General features: G+C 39.0%; 1 protein-coding gene across 2 annotated transcripts in view; it reads left to right on the top strand.

Annotated features, from left to right (window-relative positions):
* The window catches only part of pfdn1 (prefoldin subunit 1), a 95,694-nt gene that overhangs the window by 27,932 nt on the left and 41,891 nt on the right, over nucleotides 1-25,871 (top strand). The window contains exons 3-4 of one of the 2 annotated variants that reach the window (XM_039774932.1): nucleotides 18,961-19,045; nucleotides 20,414-20,462. In XM_039774932.1, coding sequence (XP_039630866.1) covers nucleotides 18,961-19,045; nucleotides 20,414-20,446 — 118 coding nt within the window. In that variant the 3' untranslated portion in view covers nucleotides 20,447-20,462. The remainder of the gene's footprint in view (nucleotides 1-18,960; nucleotides 19,046-20,413; nucleotides 20,463-25,871) is intronic. The other variant, XM_039774931.1, reaches the window with a different exon arrangement.

The raw sequence follows: 25,871 nt of genomic DNA, 5'->3' as shown, positions 1-25,871 counted from the left end.
TCCTGTTCATTTGGCTTTTGCTATCTCAATTAATAAGGCTCAAGGGCAGTCACTGCAAGTTGCAGGCGTCAATTTGGAAAATCCATGCTTTTCACACGGACAACTCCACGTAGCATGTTCTAGAGTGGGCAGTCCTCAGAATTTGTTCATTTTTGCACCACAAGTGAAAACAAAAAATGGTGTATCCAAATGCTCTGCAGTGACCATTTATATTACCTATTACAATAAAATATGAATCAGAAAACTGTTTCTTCTGTTTCTTTCATTTCGGAAATTCACCGGTTATACATTCCCGGGCAACGCTCGGTACTCCTGCTAGTTATTTATAAAGAGAAAACATTTGTGGAAGACAAAATAGTGCTACTCGATAATATTAATGAGAGTGGAATAGTGGTATATCAAAATGAAAATTCTTTGCAAATGGCAAATTTTAGGAAAGACAGGACTGAATACTTTTTTCTTTTATGTATTTTTGCCCACTCATTTTTGTAGCATTGCATAAGGCCTAAATTAATCAGTTTCACTTTTGATTTATGTTTTTTCAATTAAATTGTGCAAAAAAACTACTGGTTGATGCAAGATCCTTTTATTATTGAAGCCATTCTTTTTAAAAAAGAGAAATTATTTAAACAATGAACTGAAAAATGGTAAATGAATATGTAAATTTAAAATAGTATACAAATAGTTTTATAAATTAATTATAACTTTCATTTGTCTTCATACTAACAAGTTTAAAAACATCTTAAACCAGCATAAGAGTGTAGGTGAAGAACATACATTTATTTTCTTTCATTCATATAGTTTTTGTTGTTATTGCACTGAATCATCATTAAATTCTCAACATCACTAAGATTGCATCTCTTAGGATTAAATATTTTAGCCAGAGTTACTGAAAGTGTTTTCTATGGGTTATCATTAGCATGTTTTTATTATTATTTTTCAAGTTTTTCAGATTTTTTAGTAGCTGTGGTCAAGATATTTTACACCATTGCTAGTGTCTCAACTACCAGTAGGCACAATGCACCACATAACTAATGTGGCACTTTATAAACCCATCCGACATTCAGTGTAGCTTCCAAGATTTTTGAGTCAAACCTCAAAACAACTTCAGTGTGTGTGTTTTAAGTAATATACTTCTTTTGGCTATTGATGTCTAGCAATTCTTTTGACAGTGTTCACAGTTTAGCATTTAAGTTTTAGCAACAGTTTTTCTGACTTCTGAAATTGACTCTCTCTAACGTTTTCGAGGCATACTCTCATCTCCAAGTTCCATTAACCACACCCCATGCCTTTGGCAAAACAAAAATAACAATGAGAAATGTAAATCAAAACTAACCAAAAGTTATGGAGAAATGTAGGTACCCTAAACTATGGCTCTATACTTTTGTCACTAAGTTTGATATTGAGTTCAGGGTTTTACATTTCACACTGAACTCTTTCCATAGCCCTGCTGGTTTCTCTAATTTTATTGTGTTGTAAGGTTTTCTTTTCCTGTTTTAATGCTTGGCTGCTGAGGCCAAGTCCTGAGGGGACGTGGCCTGTTATTACGTGTTGCCCAGTATTATTCTGGTAAATTATTGTGCAGAGTAAATGATGCATATAAAATATTAACGTTTTCTTCATGTGGAAATGAAAATAAGTTGAAAAAATGTATTGGAAAGCAGATAATACATTATGTCTTCAAGTATTTGATATGTTTGTATTTGTTTATCTTTCATTTAAATTCAATTCCAGTAGTTTTTCTCTTGAGGGGGGTGAAATTCCTATTCTTATTCCAGGAAGTGGTTTGGAATTAACCAGCAGTCCCATTTTAATTAATGCGTGACCACAACTCTGGACCCAGGCATTAATAAATTGTTCATGTTCTTCTAATGATATAAAACTTTTAAGCTCACTAATAATGTTTGCACAGAGTTTAATGGATACACATTGTTTACTTAGCTCAACTTGTTTAATAATGTTGCTTTACAACCCTGTTCATTTTGTTCAGGTATAATCCCTTCTCCAGTTCCCTTCTTTTGCCTGGTTGTCATTGCTTTTGCGCAAACATTTTTTTATATACTGTACAGCAAGTCACCACTGACTTGTGTTAACAACCAAGGCAATCCTCCAAAGATGTCATCCATGCCCCACAATGCAGTGATGTATGATGTACAGTTTTGCCCTTTCCCTATGCATTGGGGTACAGTTTGAAGCATTGTCCATAACTAGAGAACAAGAACAATGGAAACAGTGTTGCATTTTTACTCTTTTGTCTGAATAACATTAATTCAATATGTTCCTATAATTTTAACATACCAGGCTGTGAAAAGGAAGGTACAAAATAGGAAGAATTGCAGTTGGCATTCCATGAAAAGGAAAAAATCGGACTGGCTATTGCTGAGTTGTTGAATATGTACAGGATGCAACTACCCCTTAAGTTGTGGCTGTTTTATTTTAAACAAGGCACAGATGGTGTATGAAGATCAGCTACTTTGGAGAACTGAAAGTTGCATCAGTACTGTTTTGTTAATTTCCTCTTGGCCTCCTCATAATGTGATTTCTTGCAGTCAGTGTTGTGGTTTTCCAGCTGAATGTGGTTTATTTCTTGCACGTGGTTTGCTCTTCAGGTTGGAAATCAGTAGCTACCCATGATGAAAGAGTTAAAGTACCTTGGGGGTTTAAGCGATTGCATAATTTACCAGTGGATCAATGCAGAGGTGGGAGTGTTGGAAGCTATGTACAACCCTAACTCAGAAAAAGTTGGAACGTTATGGAAACGCAAATAACAACCAAAAGCAATGATGAGTAAAGGATTAAATTATCTTTGACTTGAAAAAATTATAATAGCCCATTATTTGCTGTTGCAGCCTACAAATGTTATTGTTGTTTCAAAACTAAACTGTTGGTTTGGATATTTGCAACATATTCCAGAAAAGTGTGTACAGTAAAGAATCTGCCACTGTTTTTTCTTATAACACTTAACTTAAAAATGTTTAGATACTGAACAAAATAATTTATTGACTGTTTCAAGTATAATTTTATCCTCTCCTTCTCTCAAACAATTCTTAAGATGTGCTTCAAAATGCACCACACATTCTCAACTGGGGAGTAAGTCAGGACTACCAGCTGGACAGTCAAGGAGCAGCCTCTCCATTTGAATCCATGCCTTTGTAATGCACATAGAATGTGGTTTTATGCTGTCTTGGTGAAATGTTCATTGCCATTAATGGAAGAGATGTGGTCTAGAAGGCAGCATATTTTGCTCCAAAATCTGTATGTACATTTTAGCATTAATGGTGCTTTCACAGAAGGGTTTTCTGGTAGTGGATTGACAGTAGTGGATTTGTCCTGTACTTCAGCCCAAGTGTTTGATGAGATGAGCAAATGCTCTTACTGGGTATGGTATCCCCATAGTTACTTTGGGCAATGAACCATCTCCAAAGAGGAAGGTACAGTAATTATGCTTTCAAGATAAATTAATTCCAAATATTTATAGCACCATAATTCATTTTTCCCCAAACCTTATAATAAATCTAAATAAACTGCAGCAGGCAAATACTGTATGTTCATTTTTTTAATTTAAAGAAACAGTGTTGAGACAGAAGTTTGGACTTTGCCATATATGTGCATCCTTGATCACGTATTTGAATCTAGCTCTTAGGAAGTTAGGTGTCGTAATGCAGCTTTTGCAGTTGAAAGTAACTAAACTCCAGTGTAATAGTAAACTTAAAAATAAGTTTAAAATTTCTTTTTTGATTTCTATGGAAAGGATTTGTTTTGCAAGCATGCTGTTTTCATGACACAATTATTTGATTGCACTTGCAGCAGATCTTTTCACAAAGAAAATTTACCAAAACCAACTAAAGAAGTATGCTAACAAATTCAGTTTTTGCAATGAATGTATTGTAGTGACTTTCAGCCTCTCTGTTTGTGCAGAAACAAGCGGTTTAACATTCATGACCAGAACAGTGTCATAGTGAAATCACTTTGCCTTAAAGTGACTCTCTAATGGTGTTTTTGAATTGCTGTTTCAAGCTTTGAATAAAACATTTTCTAATTAAAATATATCTTGAAGCAAATATTTTTGAAGTTTTTGTTTGTCGTTAAAATATGCTTGATTCCCTGGGTTCATAATATTATATGGCCCACTGCTTGACTCGTTATGAACAATTTGGCCCACCTCTGGCTTCGACCATGTAGATGCAGATGCTCAACAATATTGGAGGACTGTAGACAAATTGCTTTCTCTCTGAATCAAGGAGAGACATTTATTTTTTGGGCATGTATTCCACTGGGAGAAGACTTCATCACAAACTGGAGGTATGCAGTTATTCTACTGGATTGGAAATACCTGGGAATTCCTTGGTGGTTTTTACAGACTAATCCTAAATTTGGGGTAACTGGCTGTGTTGGTTGTTGTCACAGAACACCTTTTTACTATTATGATAAGGCCAACTGCTTGAACAAAGTGTAGTGATAATCCAGAAAGCTTTATTTGTGCAGATGAAATTTTCAGAATTAGTTGAAGTTTGTTTCTAGGGGACAAGTAGCAATGGTACTGCTTCATATAAGTTCAAATTGAAAAACATCACTATGGAGAAAATGTTCTATTGGAATTGTTTAACTAAATACTATAAAAGGCCACCTAGACTCAAATGTAGGAAAGATACATATGTAAGGGTTTTCTGTCTAAATGCCCCTCTACTAGGGATGAGCCAGCTTGACTAAACCCTCATAGCAGCACCTATCAGTATGTTATCTGGGGGTTAACATTTGCCAAGAGTTAAAATAGCAAAGTGGAGTGAGTGACCAAAGATTCCTGTACACACACTGCTATGGCAAAATGCAGACATGCAGACTCCATGAAGTTTTAGATTCTCTGTGGGCCTGATAATTTACTTACCATTTAAAAACAAAAAAAACGCTTGCTGTTACATTGTTGCATTTGCATTATTTGTAAGAAGCCAGGACATTTTCCTTGAATGTTTGGACTTTGACTTGACTTTGTCATCTTTATTATTTGAACACTTTGAGAAACTGCCCACTGCCTGCCATTGTGTAATTAATTTGCATGACTGCATCCTTTTCTTTTCTATTGAATTTCTTTGAACTTTGTTGATTTCATTGTAGTTACTACCAGTTAATTAGAACTTCCCTGAATCACCCAATTATGTAATTCTTTTTTTTTTATTAATTTTATTGAAATCACACAGCATTCCATACAAATAGATCAATTTTACAAGAATAGGATTGAAAACAAATCAACCCCCACCCCTGAGAAAGAAAGCATGGGCAGCAGAATAAAACATGAACCTAGTAAAAATAAGTAAATAGATAAATTAATAAGTGAGTATAGATGAATGGAGAAGAAAAAGGAAAAAAAGAATAGGGAGAGAATCTGCTTCCTCAGTGCTTTAAAAGCTTATTCTAAAATGTTGATTAGATCCTGCCGGGTTTTAAAAAATTTCTGCACAGATCCTCTAAGTGAGAATTTGATTTTTTCCAATTTCAAATAGTATATAACATCAGTTACCCACTGACTTAAAAGGGGAGAGTTAGGATTCTTCCAGTTAAACAAGATCTTTGTGCCAGTAGTGTAGTAAAGGCAATTACATTTTGTTTGTCCTTCTCCACTTTAAGCCCATCTGGGAGTACACCAAACACAGCTGTTAATGGGTTAGGAGGTATTGTGACACCAAGGCTGTCTGAAAGGCATTTAAAAATTTTGGTCCAGAATGATGTTAATTTGGTGCAGGCCCAAAATGTGACCCAGTAAGACTGGAACTTGATTGCAGTGTTCGCAGGTTGGATCTTGCCCTGGAAACATTTTGGACAATTTTAAGTGAGACAGATGTGCTCGATATATAATTTTGAGTTGAATAATTGTGTGCTTTGCGCATATGGAGCTCGAATGAATTCTTTGCATTGCTACCTTCCACTCCTTATCTGGTATGTTGAGGGAGAGATCCTTTTCCCATTGTCCTCTTGGATCTCTGAAAGAGAGGGAAATGTAAAATGGTTTTATAAATTGCAGAGATGCTGTCTATGTCCTTGAAACTGATCAAAATATTTTCCGGCATAGAGGGAGGTGAGGAAAATTGGGCAGGTTCTGTTTAATAAAGTTTCTAATTTAAGATAGTGAAAGAAATGTGTTGCTGGAAAGTTAAATTTAGAATGTAATTGTTTGTAGGATGCAAAGACGTTGTCTATGTACAGATCTCTAAGTGATTTAATCCCAAATGTTTTCCAGACCTTAAAAACTGCATATGTTTGCGAGGGTTGAAAAAGATGGTTCTCGTGCAGAGGTGCCACCGATAAAAGATACCCTATCTTAAAATGCTTCCTACATTGGTTCCATATTCTGAGTAAGTGAAGCACTATTGGGTTATTAGTATATTGGCATTGCATTTATTGGGGTGCAAAGCAAGGTATATAAAGAGGAACTGCAGGATTTTATTTCTATTGCAGACCAAGCCTGTATATGTTCGTCTATTTGTGTCAATGTCCAGATTTTTATATGTTGTATATTTGCTGCCCAGTAGTAAAATTGAAAGTTAGGTAGAACCATGCCATCTTCTGCCTTTGGCCTTTGTAGGGTCACTCTTTTGATACATGGATGTTTTGAATTCCAAATAAATGTGGTTATGGTTGAATCTAATTTCTTAAAGAACGATTTATTGATGTATATTGGAATATTTTGAAATAAAAAGAGAAGCTTAGGGAGGATATTCATCTTAACAATGTTAATTCTTCCAGCTAAAGTGAAATGAAGGGTTGACCATCTATGCAAGTCTTGCATGATTTTTTCCATACAGACAGCGAAATTTTGTTGATAAAGAGCTTTATGTTTACTTGTGATGTTTATCCCTAGATATTTAAACTGATCTGCGATGATAAAAGGCAAGGTGTCCAATCTAATATTGTGTGCTTGAGAATTCATTGGAAAGAGCACACTTTTAGTCAAATTAATTCTGAGACCAGAAATCTTTTGAAATTCCGTTAGTGCTGTTAGGACTGCAGGCACAGTATTTTGTGGGTCTGATATATACAGTACCATATCATCTGCTTATAGAAAAATTTTCTGTTCAAGTCCTTCTCTGATAATTTATCTCATAAGCATTTCTACAGTGAACTGCCAGTGGATCAATGGCGATTGCAAAAAGTAGTGGTGACAAGGGGCATCCTTGTCTGGTACCACGTTCTAGTTTAAAGTAGTCTGAATTAATGTTGTTAATACAATCTGAAACTTCTGGATTGGTATACAGTAGTTTGATCCATGCACAAATATTCAGGTCAAACCCAAATTTCTCCAATGTAGTGAAAAGGTAGTTCCATTCAGTCATATCAAATGCTTTTTCTGCATCCAAGGATAATAAAATCTCTGGGATGTTTGACTTTGCGGGTGAGTATATTACATTAAACAGGCGTCGAAGATTGGATGCTAAATGTCTGCCTTTAATAAATCCAGTTTGATCTTGTGATATTATTAAAGGCAGCACTTTCTCCATCGTTTTAGCTAGGATTTTGGAGAGTATCTTAACATCATTATTCAGAAGTAAAATTGGTCTGCATCATGCACATTGTAATACGTCCTTATTTTGTTTAGGAAAGACAGTGATTAATGCTTGACGAAAAGTTTGAGGTAGAATTTTATTGTCTCTAGCTTCTATGAATGGTTCTAATAGGTGGGGAGCTACCTGAGTGAAGAACTGCTTATAAAATTCGGCAGGGTAGCCATCAGTCCTGCTGCTTTCCCACTCTGAAGTTACTTTATAGCATCTAATAATTCTGATAGTGCCAATGGTTTATCCAATTCCTCTGGCCTAAGAGTATCTATTTGTGGTATCTCTAATGCATCCAGAAATGCATTAGATTGTATCTTGTCTTCTTTAAACTGAGTGAAATATGAGGATTTATAGTAGTCTCTAAATGTTTAGTTGTCAGAGCCTGTCTTTTCCTATGAAGAGCCTCACTTGGACACCTGGCATGTTCTTGATCTATTCCAGTAATTTTGTTGGTTAGCTTTGATACCTGCTTGGTTTCCAATTTATTTCTGTGGGAAAGATATGAGATAATCTGTCCTCTTAAGAAGGCCTTCAGGGTTTCCCAGAGTATTCCTGCAGAGACCTCTGAGGATATATTTGTCTCTAGAAAAAACTGATTTGATATAAATTTTGTAAAGTTCTCGTCTGCTCATAAAAGTGGGTTAAGACGGCATCTGTGTGGTGAGTATGTGGGGCATGATGATTTTATCTCCAAGATCAGAGGGGCATGGTCAGAAATAACAATAGCGTCATACTTGCAGGATTTAATTGTAGGCAAGAAATGGTTATCTAGTAGCAATGATGCACTGGGGATTAGAAGGAATATGTTCTTGAATTTGGGTTTAGAAATCTCCGTGGGTCTGATAAGTTGTGGTCAGTTACAAATTGTATAATTGTCTTTGCAGTGTTAGATATCATCACCCCGTGACAGGAGACCTATCTAGGTCTGGATTTAAAACACAATTAAAATCCCCAGCCATTATAATTTTATTAGTGTTCACATTGGGAATGGATGCAAATACTTTGGATGAATTCCCTATCATTCACATTGGTTGCATAAACATTTATCAAAATCACTTTACAATTAAATAAATTACCCATAACAATCATGTATCTCCCTTCAGGATCAGATACAACATCTGATACTACAAATGAGACTGTTTTATGGATAAGAATTCCCATACCTCTAGTTTTTTTGTAAAGCTGGAATGGAACATTTCTGAATTTTTGATGTTGTTTTGTAGTCTTAACCAAAAGTGAGACAGCTTTGACCTTAAGTTCCAATTTCCCCAGGGGTTATTGTCATGCAGTGTATTGTTACGTTGGTAGTTATAATTATAAGGATTAAAAGGATAGATTAGGATAGAATTATTTCCGGCGCCGCATCCGAGTGGCAGCCTTTCCAGCAGCAGCTCCGTATATGACTTTATCTTTTTACCTTTTTATCTCTATTTTTCTCTATTTCACTGATCACTTTTACCACTTTCTTTTATGAGGAATTGCTCCCTGGACACTTTTTACTATTTTACTATTTGACATGGATTTTACGCTCCGAGAATCGCCTATTCAAGTAGTCAGCTTAAAGCACTGAGAAGAAATGCTTATGGAGGTGTGGTTCCTTATTTACCTGACGAGGTAAGAAGACGATATCGGGGCAGCCGAGCCGGCGCAAAGATAAAAGATAAGATTAAATCAAGACAACTTGAGAGAAAATGGCGTTATAAACCGTCGGTGCCTTCTGTGATCCTGGGAAATGTAAACTCACTACCAAATAAGATCGACGAACTGGCTGTGCTGGTGAAAAATGTCAGAACCTACAGAGAATGCAGCTTGCTGTGTTTTAGTGAAACTTGGCTAACGCCTATCATCCCAGATGCTAACGTGGAGCTACCCAGGTTTAGCACAGTTAGAGCGGACAGAGACGCAAGTACCTGTGGAAAGAAGAAAGGAGGAGGACTCGCTCTCTATGTCAATACAAAGTGGTGCAACTCAGGACATGTAAACGTTAAAATCTCCACTTGCTGCAAGGACATCGAACTGTTGGCCGTAAGTCTGCGTCCCTATTACTTGCCCAGAGAGTTTGGACACGTGATTGCTGTTATTGTTTACATCCCCTCAACGAACGCGAGATGGCGAGTGACATCATCCATTCCAAAGTTGCTAAGTTACAAACGCAGCACCCTGAGGCACTTGTGCTAATCGCTGGAGACTTTAACCATGTAACGCTGGACAAAACATTACCTGCCTTCTCCCAGTATGTGGATTGTAACACTCGGGAAACAGGACTATTGACCTACTATATGCAAGCGTTAAAGACGCATACAGGCCACCCCACTGCCTGCGCTTGGGAAAGCAGATCATAACCTGGTTCTGCTTCAGCCTCAATACAAACCAAGAGTGAGGGCGCTACCTACAACTACACGCTCATTCAGGAAGTGGTCCCCTGAGGCAGAGCAGGCTCTGAGAGACTGCTTTGGAACTACAGACTGGGATATATTGCTTGGGTCACATAGTGAGAACATTGAAGAGGCTGTTGAATGCACAACTGATTACATCAACTTCTGTATGGACATTGTAGTTCCAGTAAGAACAGTATGCTGCTATGCTAACAACAAGCCATGGGTTACAAGTGACATCAAGGGCCTTTTGAACCAGAAGAAAAGGGCTTTTAAAGGTGGTGATAAGCATGAGCTCAAGTGCGTGCAGAAGGAACTCCGAGTCCAGCTCAGGGCGAAAGAGCAGTACAGGAGAAAGCTGGAGCAGAAGTTGCAGAACAACAGCATGAAGGAAGTGTGGGATGGGATGAAGATTATCACTGGCTGCAGCTCGAGCGGGTGCCGCCATCGAGACAGATGTGGAGAGAGCAAACCAAATGAACAACTTCTTTAATAGGTTTGATCACAGTAACCCACTCTCACCTCGAGTACTGCATCCTCCAACCATCCTTCTGCTGATACCAGCATAGGTGAGACATCCCCACCCACAATTACAGCAGCCCAGGTGAGCAGAGAGCTGAAAAGACTTTGTGCCAGCAAAGCAGCGGGTCCAGATGGTGTATCGCCACGATTGCTGAAGGCCTGTGCGTTGGAACTGGGGAGTCCTCTACAGCGCATCTTCAACCTGAGCCTGGAACAGGGAGAGTCCCAAGGCTTTGGAAAACATCTTGTATCACTCCTGTCCCAAAGGTATCACGTCCTAGTGAGCTGAATGACTTCCGGCCTGTTGCTCTGACGTCACATCTGATGAAGACCATGGAGCGGCTGCTGCTTCACCACCTGAGGCCACAGGTCCGCGCCCTCGACCCTCTGCAGTTCGCATACCAGGAGAAGGTGGGAGCGGAGGATGCCATCATCTATATGCTTCATCGATCCCTCTCCCACCTGGACAGAGGCAGTGGTGCTGTAAGAATTATGTTTTGGACTTCTCTAGCGCCTTCAACACCATCCAACCTCTGCTCCTTAGGGATAAGCTGACTGAGATGGGAGTAGATTCACACCTGTGGCATGGATTGTGGACTATCTTACAGACAGACCTCAATATGTGCGTCTTGGGAACTGCAGGTCTGACATTGTGTGCAGCAATACAGGGCGCCGGGGACTGTACTTTCTCGGTCCTGTTCAATCTATATACATCAGACTTCCAATATGACTCGAGTCCTGCCAGTGCAAAAGTTCGCTGATGACACTGCTATTGTGGGCTGCATCAGGAGTGGGCAGGAGGAGGAGTACAGAAAGTTAATCAAAGACTTTGTTAAATGGTGCGACTCAAACCACTTACACCTTAACACCAGCAAGACCAAGGAGCTGGTGGTGGATTTTAGGAGGCCCAGGCCCCTCATGGACCCTGTGATCATCAGAGGTGACTGTGTGCAGAGGGTGCAGACCTTTAAATATCTGGGAGTGCAGCTGGATGACAAATTGGACTGGACTGCCAATACTGATGCTCTATGTAAGAAAGGTCAGAGCAGACTATACTTTCTGAGAAGGTTGGCATCCTTCAACATCTGCAGTAAGATGCTGCAGATGTTCTACCAGACGGTTGTGGCGAGTGCCCTCTTCTACGTGGTGGTGTGCTGGGGTGGCAGCATAAAGATGAAAGACGCCTCACGCCTGGACAAACTTGTTAAGAAGGCAGGCTCCATTGTAGGATTAAAGTTGGACAGTTTAACATCTGTGGCAGAGCGACGGGCACTAAGCAAACTCCTGTCAATCATGAATAATCCACTGCATCCACTTAACAGTGTCATCTCCAGGCAGAGGAGTAGCTTCAGTGACAGACTTTTGTCACTGTCCTGCTCCACTGACAGACTGAGGAGATCGTTCCTCCCCCACACTATGCGACTCTTCAATTCCACCCGGGGGAGTAAATGCGAACATTAATTTTATTTAAATTTTTTTTCATTTTTATTACTATTTAATTTAATATTGTTTCTTTGTATCAGTATACTGCTGCTGGATTATGTGAATTTCCCCTTGGGATTAATAAAGTATCTATCTATCTATCTATCTATCTATCTATCTATCTATCTATCTATCTATCTATCTATCTAATCTATCTAATCTATCTAATCTATCTATCTATGATAGCTTGCTCTCTTTCTCCCCCAATTATGTAATTCTTCTGCCTGGTAATTTAGAAATGCTTTGTGTACCAAATTGAACGGTGTTTGATAGTTAAGCAGCAGAGGAGAGGGTTTGCTAGGATGCAGAAGTTTTGTTCACTTACCAGTAAGGACAGCAATAAACCCTGCAGGGCATCTATGTTGTTCAAACATTCTGCTGAGAAAAATTGCAAATTATTTATTGAAATGCCACATGGTGGCTTAGCTTAGCTAAGCAGAACTGTTTGAGTAAAGGATCAATTTTTTTCTTTGTGGTTAAGGTACACTGGTTACTACTACTGCTTCATAGCTCCTAGTTACAAATGCTTTGTCAAGTTTGTTCTCTACTATCCAGATGGTAGTGAGTAGATACAGATTATGTTTTCTTTTACTGACAATAGAAATATTCTGTATGTGACTAAGCTAATGATATGATGTTTACACTAAAACATACATCAGCATGACTACATTCAGTTTATTAATGAATGTAAAGGAAAATTTACATTGCTAGACATATTCTTATTTGCAGAGCATGAAATGCCCAGATTTTTATGCCTGATCCAGAGCTTTTAAATGCTTATTGGAAAGAGTTTTTCAACTGGCTGGTGACTTGTATTGTCTGATTAGTCTTGTAGCTGTTGGCAGATTGATCCTTTCAAGCTATATGGATCTCTATAGCTGAATTAAATTTAGAGGGGCACAAGTATAAAATTGTGTTAAATACTGTATGCAAAAGTAGTAACTGTGTCACAAAATGTACAGTATATAACAGTTTTTAAGAAATCTTTATCCTCAGATTATGCACTGTATATCAAGACTGGCTACAAAGTTGATGGTCAGCCTGCCCTACATTTAAATGTTACTGGAATATGTGTACTGGTGCAGGTCATGAATTCCTCAGTTTTGTTTTGTAGAGTTAATAGGCCTTGATTTGTTCTCAAATTATGTTTTGTAAGAACTGTTTAATTTGTCTGTGTCACGATTCATTGTCCAAGACCAATGACCATTACTGCACATTGTAGTGAATGAAGTTTCTGGCTGGAGTTCCTGGTTACCAATTAGTGCACATTCCTGTGGGGAACCCCAGTAAGGTTGCAGTTTATTGTGACAATTGACACTTTGAAAGCGGTGACATTAAGTGAATGTCACAAAGGCTGAGAGCCCCTTTTGTTTCAAATTTGCTTTGCAGGCAGAAAACAAAACTGATGAAAAGAAATTAGTTTAAATATTGCCTGCAAAGTGGGCCTTTTAGCTCAAGAAATTTTACACAGAAATGTTTCTAAAACCAAGCTGCAGGCAAGAATTCAGACATGCTTGGCTGAGTGATTTTGGTGGGAAAGGCTTTATTGTTCATTAGATGTCAACAATGATGCTCATCAACTGTGGCATATTTTCCTTGGCTAAAATACACAACCATTCCTTCTTGCTGTTACACTGCTTGCTTTGTTATAGGGATCATTTTGGAAGACTAATATGTGAAGTAGAGGTATTGGTTCTAAGCAGTTTTTATGAAAACAGGTACTGTAATTGTTTAATACAAGCTGTCTTTATTAAAAAATACTAATGTAGTTGTATGGCATATCGAGGCATGTAATGTAATGAAGTCTTAATGATTCAAATCATGGAGTTGCTGGATGAATTCCTACACTTCGTATGTGGCTCTGAGCAAATCACTAACCTTTAGCCTTTCTAGCAATCCAACATGCAGTTCTTTCATGACATTTTCTTGGTCTTCTAGCCCTCAACCTGACCTCTACCATTCCTCTTAACTGTCATTTTTAAATAAAATTATGAAACAAGGAAATTGCTACCTGAAAATGCTTTGCTATCTTCTTGTAGCCTTCTCCTGCTTCTTGAGTATCAGTTATTTTATTTTTCAGAGTGCTAGGCAGCTGTGTAGAGGAGCCCATGGCTGCTGATTGTTGGGACAAGGTTTGAGGAGTCACAGAATTTATACAGCTTTGCAATTTGCAACACCTGGGGTTTACTAATGATAGCTTGTGAGCAAGGCATAGCCCTTATGAGCTAATTATGGTCTGAGACTTTAGCAAAAGTCATCTTAGACCTCAAATATCTTGGGTCGCCCAAACTTTTGCATGGTGCTTGTTTCTTTTTCACTGTACAATTGTACAAAACAAAAACAATACACTAAACTTGCATAAAATGCTGAAAAGATGTGTATTATCCTTTATTTTATGCTTTTTGGTGATCATTTTATCTTCTGCTGACTTAACTATTCACATTAACAGGCATTTTAAGCAAAGGTGCTCAGACTTTTGCATGCCACTGTATATAATATGGTGAGATAAGCAAGAATCCACTACCAGATCATAGGTCCAGAGTGTGCTGCTGTTGAACAGGCTCTTAATGCTTTGCAATAAAAAAATATAAGTGTATTTTATTCTCTTTAATAAGCCTTTTAGTTAAGAATGGAGTCTAACTGGGAGATGGTGGCATTTGTGTTCACAAGTATAAATGCAATCTTCAAGGGCATTGTAAGGTTGTACATTATTTTTCTTTTGTTGGTGACACATGCTGTGTGCCCTAATGTTTGAGAAGTACTTTGTGTTTCACTTACAGAAGAATTTATATAAAGTCACTGACTGACTGAATTGCCGTAGAGCAGTGTTTGTGCCATTCTATACACTGTAACAGTTTTAGTTCCTCCTGTGAATTTGCTCCTAAGCTAACTAATGGATACAGTTCCTCCAACATGTCCACAGTTTACTTTTGGGTCTTTTTTCAATGGAGTGTGCCTGGTGCAGTTTCTGTGGAAGAAAGCCTAGAGGTCATTTTAACTTCATGCCTAAGCTCCTATAACGGGATCTTTTTCATCTGGGAAGCAGTGTTTCTACTCCTAGGTCTTCATATATTGCTGAATTCCTCACCCTAACATAGGAGGCATATCCAGAAACCCCTAGCAAAGTATTGCACCAGTTGAACTTGCAATCAGATTCTATTGTTTAGATGCCAAACTAATTTCTGCGTGCTGCAGTGTTAATGTAGTAGAACTGGCAAACTGGTGCGGACATATTTTTTTTGTCTCACCGCATGAATGTGTAGTAAAATTAACCAAATTTTTCCAAGTGCAAATTCTGTGGTGAGTGATTCACTGCCCACTATTTAGCGATTCATTTATTGCAGTAATATGTGATCTGAGACACAGCCTTAACACCATTGCTATATCCCAAAGAGTTTTCATTTTTATAGTACAAAAATATAATGAATATTACCCACACCTGACCACCCCGAAGTATCATGTGAAAAGACTATATTAATTCTTGAGGGGAAATTGTTTATCAAATCAAAATCAATCTGAGATGACTGACGAGAAAAAACTCATATAAGAAATAGGAAAAAATTAACACCGAAAAGCTTGTGAGGTGAAGGGGTCACAATTTAAATTGTCAAAATGAAAATTAAGGATACAGAACAAAGATGTGACTGTTTTGGGGGTATTGTGTGGAGTGAGTCAATAGGTTATAGATATGTATGTGGTGCTTTTGCAGGGGTGGGAACATTCATTAATTGAATTGGGAATGCATGGTAAATTCCAGTTCACTTCCTGGAATGTGAATTGGAATTACAATTGAATTAGAGTGAAAGGAAACAGAATTTAATTCCAGTGGATTCCATTAACTTGATTTCTTAAGTATCATACATCAAATATTATGAATCACCTAAAATATAAGTACATCGAATTCATTCAGCCATAATTTATATGTTCCATGTTAGTCAAGATAATATTTTAACTTATTTTCGTTTCTACATGAACAAAATGTGGATGTCTTATTTACTTCATTCACTCTGTGCAATAACTTTCCAGAATAATAAAGGGAGACAACTGCAGTAATAACAAGTCACACCTCCTTGAACTCAGCAACAAGGCATTAAAACAAAGACCTGAGCATATGGCAAAAGAAAACCTTATTACAGAGCAAAAACAGAGAAAAAGGTGTAGCTGTGTACAGAGCTCAGGCAGAGCTGTCACCCCGACATCAAGTTCTGAAAGTACAGAACTAAAGTTTTAGTATATCTAATTTTATACATTTCAGTTTTTTTTTTGTTCTGCCAGTGAGGTGGAACATGGCAAGCTACTTGGGGGTGTTTGGGGTTATCAAATTGGGAGAAGATTATACGCTCAGCAATCTATATTATGGGTCGATTTCAAAAGTCAGAAAAATTGCTGCTAAAACTGAAATGCTAAACCATGCACATGGTCAAAAGGAAATATTCAGTATTGTTAGCAACTTAAGTAGACCTGAGAGTTGTAATCTTAGTGGTTTGACATTTGAGGATGTAATGATGATTTTGTGAAATAAAAAATGAAAATATGAATGAAAGAAGAATAATGTATCTCTTAAAATGTCTCATTATTGTATTTTATGGTTTGAGGCATCATATATCAAAAGCAAGCAGGACACTACTACTTTACTCCACCTTATACCTCATGTTTATAAAAAATACTTTTGTAATCCTCTACTGGCATAAACAGTGTATTAATTCCAATATTAACTACAAGTTCTCAGTTTTATTTCCTCTACCTTACTGTTCATCTTACTACTTGAATTGTTCATTGAACCTTTTATTTTGTTGTAAATAGTTACATATTATATATGTTTATACATTTAATCTTTGCAATGGAAATAAACAAAACAAGGAATTCTGCAGAATTTCATTGAATTGAATTCAACTTCCTGTAGTTTTTTTGTGTTTAATATTAATTCCAATTCCATGGTTACAATTTATTTGTCATGATTAAAGACATGATGTAAGCAATTTAATTAAGAGAGAGAATTCTTATCCTTGTGTGCCAATTCTCTTTTACAACATGCCAACATAAAGAAAAAAATGTATTCATAAACATAATAGAAATTGTTCAACATGGTTACCATTAGTAGTGCAAGTAACACAGACTAAGTTCAAGTTGGAAAGTGTAGTTTATATAATTAAAACCCCCAGGCAAAAGATCATTAGATTAATGCTAATGAGATTCTGTTACAATTGAAATCTACAGGTAACACTATACTAGAGGGACTAGAAGATACCTTTGAGTCTATAAAATATGGATCAGTCTATAAAATATACAGGGTTGGATAGATGCGCTGCAAATAATAAAAATACAATTACACAAAACAAGTGTTGCAAACTCTTGTGTGGAGTTTGTGTGTTCTGTCTTATGTTTGTATGTATCTTTCTCTGGACACCTCAACTTTACTATTATAGTGTATGTAAGTGTAATTGGAAACTGTAAATCAGCCCAATATGAGTATATTAGGGGTGTGCGTGAGTTTGTCTGTGATGTACAGTCAAGGTTTGGTGCCATTTGTGCCTAAAAGTAGGCTATATTACTGCAGTAGTGTTTTTATGTGGATATTAAAAACAACAATGAGAAGAAGAAGCAAGTGAAATATTCATGTGAAAAATAAACATTAAATATTATTTCTTGGAAAAAGCCTGTTTTAATTTTGGCTTTAATTTTGTTCCCATGTGTATTAAATATTTAAAACGCATTTCTTGCAGAGTATTAATTTGTTCTGGTTTTCAGTAAATAAGGGGGTCAAGGTAAAGGTTGTGATTAGCCTTTTGTAAAATATAATAACTGAGATTATGGTAACATATGCTTATTTTTTATTCTCATTAACTTTTTAGTTTCACTTTTACTGTTCTTTAAAGGAAAAGTGATTGGCTACCTAAGCAGTCACTGTGGTATGATTGTTAGGCAACTATCTGGTTTGGACCATAAACTTTTAATGCACAGCATTGCTCTGAAAAAATCACCGAACTTGTCAGGATTCCAATTAAAAAAAATGTAAAAAAGTAGAATATGTCATGATCTTTTAAAAGTTTATGGGTAAAGTTTTTTTTTTTATAAATTACACAACAGTTCTTTCAAAAATGAAATAAAGGACTGTTAACTACTATCATGCTTCCTGGCAGCCTATATAAATCTTGATGAATTAGGTCATTTTTTAAAGCTGTGTTATTGATTATCTTGCTGGCATAAAATTTATGCTTTAAATTGTTCTGCATAGTCAGTTTATTTTATATGCTACTTGATTGTGCTACTGTTCCAGTACTGCCTCTGAGGTTTAAAAGTTGACATCAGTAGTACTTGTCCAACATTAGTCCACATGCATAGAAAGTAGCAAGTCTCATACTGAAAAAGCAAGTTCTTGTTTCCAGTTGAACCGATCACAGACTTCTTTTAATGAATTGGCCATGGCTCAGTAAAAGGGTAAAACAGAAACAAATATGATGATAGTGTCTAGGCTGAGTGTCTGTTTATTGAGACACTAAAAATATGTAAATATGGGAGAACATAAAGGACCAGTAGCAGCAAAACAGAATTAGAAAATGTCATTATGAATGCTGCAGCAGATATAATATAATCTAGGTGGTTAAAAAGACCTTTAGTATTTATAGGTAGACAGGGCTCAATAGGACAATGTTAGGGGCGTGGGATATATTATAAACATTTAGGGAAGGAATGAGGCTGTTGAAAATGTGGCTTAGACATTTATGTAGCCATTTGAAAGTTCCTAAATTTAACATTAATGGATACGTTAATATGAACACACATGCACAGATGTATATCAGTCTCACCCCTTAGAAGTTCCATTTCAGAAAAAACACAGAGCCTTACCAAAGATGTGTATCATGTTAGGGTATTTTGTGTATTATGGTCTCCAAAGAGTTCATGTTGATGATGTTTTTATTAGAATTCCTGGTTTTTCTTGACCCTGCTTACACCATTTGGGTATTGCTCTGATTCTATACCTTAATGCAGTTGTATAGTGTGATAACTGTCTTCTGTTGTTTTTTTGTTTTCAGGTTTATTCTACAACCTAAAAAGGTAATCCATAGTCAACTTGTAGAGAAGCAGAAAGGTGCAGATGAGAAAATCAAAGAACTAGAGGTACATATTCAATTTTATTTGAAAAAACAACAAAAGCACTCAAAAAAAAAAGAAATAAAAAATAGTGGCTGGGGTAAAGAATGGGCTGCATTGTTATTGTTATTCAGTAGAATTCTTTGCAACTTAAACAATAGAATTTTAACTTTTGCCATATTTCTGTATCCTCCTTCCACTGTCTAGTCATCTTTCTGCAGCTAACAAAATTACTTCAGTGATGATGAAATGTGTTCCCTTCAGTTAGACAAATGCTTATAGGGAAAATAGAGTACAGATGTAAATTGACATTGTGATGTACAAGAACTATCAAGAATCCGCAGAATCAAAAATAGCCACTTATCACAAACATTAAATTAATGAGTGGGTGCATTAAGCAGGGTCTCTCTGCCACTTCTCACTGGTTCAAAATGCACTGAAGGCAGTATTTTACAAACATGATATTGATGGTAAAAATCAAAAAAGGTACAAGCACTTCTCTTCTGCTCAGGGATACTAGTGAAGTAAAAATACACAATGATTGTTTTTATCCTGTTTACTCATTAAACACAATTCAAGCATGAGTGTGAAACAGGAAATAATTCCAGTAGCAACAGATTGACTAGAATTCTGCCAAAGTATTCCTCTGGCTATTGAGCCTTCATCAAAGCTGATAGGAAAGATGAATGTAGATGCCTTTAAAGGATTTTCTTTCAGCTTGAAAAAAACATGAAACAGGTTCCTGCCCTCCTACCTCACTTTAAGTTAATTCTGTGGAGTATATACTGTATAGGGATGGAACCTGGTCATGGAAAGTGAATCCAAGTGATACACTACTAGCTAGGTCTTAAAACTTGTTAATCTCAAGTTGGTGTTCGGAGACCAAGGAAGTACAACCTAGTCAGTGAAGACTATGATGTGCTGAAATTAATTTCTGTACAGGTAAACAAACCTGCCTTTCTGGGACATTGAAGAGTAATGTTCTTATTTAATGCATTCTTCTTTTACCAGTACTTCCCAACAGTCTTGTGGTAACTGGCTACATTGTCATATGGAAATTCATTATGCATGTTAAAGGGAAATGCATAGTTTGACTACTGGATAATTAGCAGTGCTTATCTAATACATATATATCTGTTTTCTGCCATTTTGCATAGCCAGCATGGCTTTGACTGCTGTAGTGTGCTTATGACTAATAATGTTGGAATTGGAGTAACCATAATGAGGAATGTGAAATTTAATTGTACTCTCTTTCCTATTTCTATTTAATGTATAATACTGAACTGTTCATTGTTAGCAAAAGGCAAGTTCAATTTTGCACAAATTAAATTGCTTTCTGGCATATAAAAATGAGCGTGCAATTTTTTAACACACTTTTTCCTGATACACTCATAGATATTTAACAGCGTCAAATCAAGTTTAACATGAGGAAACATGACAAAAGGTATTTTTGAAACTGGTGCTTTTTTCAAATAAAGAGAATGTGGGATGTCTGCTTGGCCTTTGGAAGAATGACATTTGGTGGGCGTGTTCTTTCTTTGCAGCGTCCTTTACGATGTTTGTTTCCTTGTTTTTTTTTTTTTTGCTGGATATTAGTAGCCTGCAAGTCTGAGGACTTTTCATTGGTGATGAAGAACTTTATTGGTCTTCCGGAAGTTTTTGTTGTGTGATGCTATTCTTGTCCTTTTCCTATTAATTTTGCTATATTTGGAGAGCAGAAGAATGCAGAGGGTGGTACAGAAAAGGGAAGGAAATAAAAGTGTTCATGGAAGCAATTACTCTGGCTTTTTAAATAGTGTCTCATTTTCACTCCCTTATTATATTGTTTTTTTTCTAGAAAACTTTACTGTTCTGATTTGTTTAAATAATAAGCATTTCCAATAGATGTTGTGCATAAGTAAATATATTTACATTTTTTACCAAAATCACTTGCAGGAATAAATAGATCTGGGTTTGTCCTTCAAATTTCAACACAATATGTAATTTGGCCAGGGGTGTACAATATTTTGCATGAAACTGCATGAATTTGTGTATATACTGTATATAGTATACTGGTTATATGGGTGTGTATATGTTATGTGTATGCTTAGAGATATATATAGGTATACAGTGGAGGAAATAAGTATTGAATGCGTTAGCATTTTTTTCAGGACATATATTTCCAAAGAGGGTATTCACTTGAAATTCTTACCAGACATTGGTATTAACTCAAGAAATCCAAAAACATAAATAATTCACAACATTAAAGGCCATACATAAAGGTATGTATAATAAAGTGGAATGACACAGAGAAAAAGTATTGAACACACTAATTTAGTACTTAGTGGAGAAGCCTTTGTTTGCAATGACAGTTTCAAGACACTTTTTGTATGAAGAAACCAATCATATGCAGTGCTCTGGTGTAATTTTGACCGATACTTCTAAAGTAATTGTATTCAAATCTTTAAGATTCCAGGGTGGGGGCAAGGGTGGATGCCACGCCTCTTGTGAACCACTATTTTTAGTTCCTTCCATAAATGTTCAATTGGATTTAAGTCTCATATATTTATGGGTTCCTCTACTGTCAGCAAAGAACAGAAAGCTGAGGCTGTAGTGGGCATAGTCATACCAAAACTTCATAGTTTTGAAGACTGGAAAAATGCAACCTGGTCTGATGAATCTCGGTTTCTGCTAAGACACAAAGATGATAGGATCAGAATTGGGCACCAAGAGCATGAATTCATGTACCCCGCCTGCCTTGTTTCATCTATCCAGAGAGATGATGGTTATTATATAATGGTGTGAGGAATGTTTTGTTGACACAATTTGGGTCAGTTAATATCAGTCAATCATGGCTTGAATGCCACTGACTAATATTAGAGTATTGTTTCTGATCATGTGCATCATCTTAGGGTCATAATTTACCCATCATCTAATTCCTAATTCCCACTTGCTAATGCACTATGTTTCAAAGCAAAAGTCATCTCAAACTTTTTTCCATGAACATGACAATTAGTTTAGTGTTCTTTAGTGGCCTTCCTAGTCACTGAATCAGATTCTAATAGGATACCTTTGGGATGTGGTACAACGGAATATTTACAGCATGAATGTGCAGTTAAAAAGTATGTAGAAATTGTGTGATGCAATCATGTCAACACAGACCACATTCTCAAAGGAATGTTTCTAACATCTTGTGGAATTCATGCCACAAAGAATTGAGGCTGTTTTCAGAGCAAAATGAGGATCCAACCAGTCTTAGTACAGTGTTCCTAATAATTTGTTAAGTGAAATACATATGTTTGTATGTATTTGTATGTATATATGAGGGTGTGTGTATATGTATGTATGTATGTATGTATGTATATGTTGTCACAAGAACGAGACATGAACAGATAAAGAGTTGGGGCAGCCACCCGTATATTATGGTATCCTGGCTGCAAAATCGTTTTTTCTTATAGAAATACAGCACTGAAGTGCTTACAACAGAGTCCAAAACAAGACTGACACAGAAGGGAAAAGGGAAGGCTTTTAAAGGGGGAGACAGGAAGTGAGGTCATAAGGGTCGGCACGTGTTCATTGTTCATTGGTTTAGTCCCGGATGTGACATCAGGGGGGCCGGAGCTGGCAAGGTCTGTCTCCATTGGCTCGGTCCCAGAAGTGACGTCCAGAGAGACAGGTGGAACCTCCCGGGTTAGGTCTACAGGGAAGTGAGAAAGAGAGTTAGTGCGCTCTGCCACATCCCGGCATGGCTCAGAACTGCCTTCACTCGAGCCCTTTAGCTGCCTCCCATGCGCGCGTGTGTGACAAGGCCCCCCCCTCAGCCCAGACCCGTGGGTCGGGCGACCTAACCGAGAGGTCGTAAACCCGAGAGAGCATCGGCGTTGGCATGGAGAGCACCCGGACGATGAGCGGCGAAAACTTGTACGGCTGCAGGTCAAGAAACCACCGGGTGACCCGCGGATTCGCCTCCTTGTGCAGGGCCATCCACTGTAGAGGTGCATGGTCCGTGACAAGGGTGAACTCACGGCCCAACAGGTAGTACCTCAGCTGAGTGATCGCCCATTTAATCGCCAGAGCCTCCCTCTCCACCGCCGCATACCTGGTCTCCCGGTCCAACAGTTTCCGGCTCAGGAACATGACGGGGTGTTCGACACCATCGACACTTTGGCTCAGCACGGCTCCCAGGCCTGTGTCCGAAGCGTCCGTCTGGAGGATGAAAGGCAAAGAAAAGTTAGGTGCCATCAAAATAGGTGCGGACGTAAGGGCCTTCTTCAAGTCACCAAATGCAGTGTCTGTTTTGCAGTCCATACCACAATGTTCGGGCCCTCTTCTTTGTTAAATCAGTCAAGGCCGCTTTCTCCAAAACCGGGTACAAACCGGCGGTAGTACCCGCTAACCCGAAAGGTTTGGTCCTGCCGCTTGGTTCGTGGACGTGGCCATTTCAGAATGGCATCAATTTTGGAGCACTGTGGCCTTACGGTACCCGACCCACCAGGTAGCCTAAATATTTGGCCTCGCTTAATCCAAAGAAACATTTCTTGGGATTAATCCGAGCCCGCCTCACCAAGTGTCCGTAATACCGCTTGGACATGCTGTAGGTGTTCCTTCCATGTGCTGGAATAGATGACCACGCCATCTAGGTAGGCAGCACTGTATGAGTTATGAGGCGAAGCACTTTGTCCACCAGACGCTGAAAGGTTGCTGGAGCCCCGTAACCCAAATGGAAGGACACGATACTGCCAGTGTCCGCTAGGGGTACTAAACGCGTTTTTCCTTCGCGAGTCCGTTAAAGGAACCTGCCAGTACCCTTTGTCATGTCAAGTGTGGTCAGGTATTGAGCCTGTCCAAGCCTCTCGAGGAGGTCGCCCACGCGTGGCATTGGATAGGCATCAAATTGGGAGACTTGGTTAAGCCGACGGAAGTCATTGCAGAACCTCCAACTCCGTCAGGCTTACCGACGAGCACAATGGGGCTGGACCAGGGACTATAACTCTCCTCAATTACACCTAGTTCCAGCATGCGCTTGATCTCAAGCTCCACTTCAGCCTTTTTGCCTCGGGAAGACGCAGGCGTTCTCGGACAACAACCCCGGCTCTGTCACAATGTTGTGCTCAATCAGAGAGGTCCTTCCGGGTGTTCACTGACTACCTCTCGAACGGTCCGGATAACTGTTTCCAGCTCCTGCCGCTGCCTGGGTCTCAAGTCTGCGCCAAAGTTAAGGTCGTGTGTGTGGCGAAGAGTGAGCGGGCTGGCGGAGGAGGGATCGGGGTCCCTGTCCTTCCACGGTTTCAGCAGGTTCACATGATATACCCGCTCCTTTGGCCTGCGATTGGGTTGACTCACCCATTAGTCGACCAGTCCCTTCCTCTCCTTAACTTCAGAGGGGCCCTGCCAGTGGGCAAGCAACTTAGAGTGGGAGGTAGGCACTAGGACCATGACCCGATCTCCGGGTGGAACTCCCAAGAGACGTGCAGCGGTTGTAGTAGCGAACCTGTGCTGCTTGAGCCTCCTCCATGTGACTTTTAAGGACAGGCGAATCTTTCCAAATCTATCGCAGAACTGCGATATACTCCAGTATGTTAGTGGTGGGAAGAGCCTCTTCTTCCCAGCCTTCTTTCAAAATATCCAATATGCCCCGAGGTTGTCGCCCATACAGTAGTTCAAAGGGGGAGAACCCGTGGAGGCTTGTGGGACTTCCGATAGGCAAAAGGACGAGGGGAGGAGCTGATCCCAGTTCCTTCCATCCTCGCTGACCACCTTACGTAGCATTTGCTTGAGAGTTTGATTAAACCTCTCTACTAATCCGTCGGTTTGAGGATGATACACGAGGTTTTAAATGCTTTATTTTCAGTAATCTGGTAGTCTCCTTGAACGTCTCCGAGGTGAAGGGGGTCCCCTGGTCTGTCAAGACTTCTTTGGGGATCCCCAAGCACGCGAATACCCCTAGTAATTCCCGTGCGATGGCTTTAGAGGTAGCTGAGCGCAACGGAACAGCTTCGGGGTATCGTGTAGCATAATCCACGAGGACTAAAATGTACTTGTGTCCTCGGGCTGAGGGCTCTAGAGGTCCCACCAGGTCGACCCCGATTCTGTGGAAGGGAACGTCAATCAAGGGAATAGGAACAAGAGGAGCACGGTCCCTCCTAGGAATCTGTCGCAGTTGACACTCCGGGCAGGAAGCGCCAAAGCGGCGAACCTCCTCATTAATTCCTGGCCAGTAAAACCGGAGCTTGATCCGCTCCAGAGTTTTTTCGGTGCCCAGGTGGCCACCTAGGAGGTGGGCGTGTGCTAGCTCGCAGACCTGCCGCCGGAAGGTACGCGGCACTAGCAGCAGCCTCGTCTCCTGCCCGTCATGCATTGCTACACGGTAAAGGAGGTCATTATCTAACACAAAGTAGGGGCCCTGTGGCATCGACTGACTAGTGCGTTGGCCATTGACAAGGACCACTGCATTTTTTACAAACTTCAGGGAGTCGTCATTCCATTGCTCCCTTTGAAAGAAGCCGGCGTCTTTTAAATTGAAACCGCAACACGGAGAGAGGGTCAGCGCCGACCTCAATGGGCGTGGTTTCCTCCCGCTCCGCCGGGCGTTGGTGGATGGCGTGTCAGCCTGCGACGGCCGGGAGTTGCCACGCCAGCCAGGACGGCTGCTTCACCTCTCTGCCGGCTGATTACACGGCGTGGAGGCAGCTTGAGACGGTTCATCTCCGTCCATAACGAGGCCCAACTTAACCCGGGAGTGGTATGTGTCTCACGCTTTTAATGTCAGACCAGTCCCGCCCTAGTATCACCGGGTGTGGAGGATCAGGAAGGATTGCCACGGTTACTTTCTGGACTGATCCTCCGTAGCTAATGACACAGCGGCGGTGCTGTA

Source organism: Polypterus senegalus, chromosome 13 (assembly GCF_016835505.1).
Source record: "Polypterus senegalus isolate Bchr_013 chromosome 13, ASM1683550v1, whole genome shotgun sequence".
Lineage (NCBI taxonomy): Eukaryota > Metazoa > Chordata > Cladistia > Polypteriformes > Polypteridae > Polypterus > Polypterus senegalus.
Note: the sequence above shows the minus strand (reverse complement) of the source record. Positions and strands in the feature narration are given on the sequence as shown.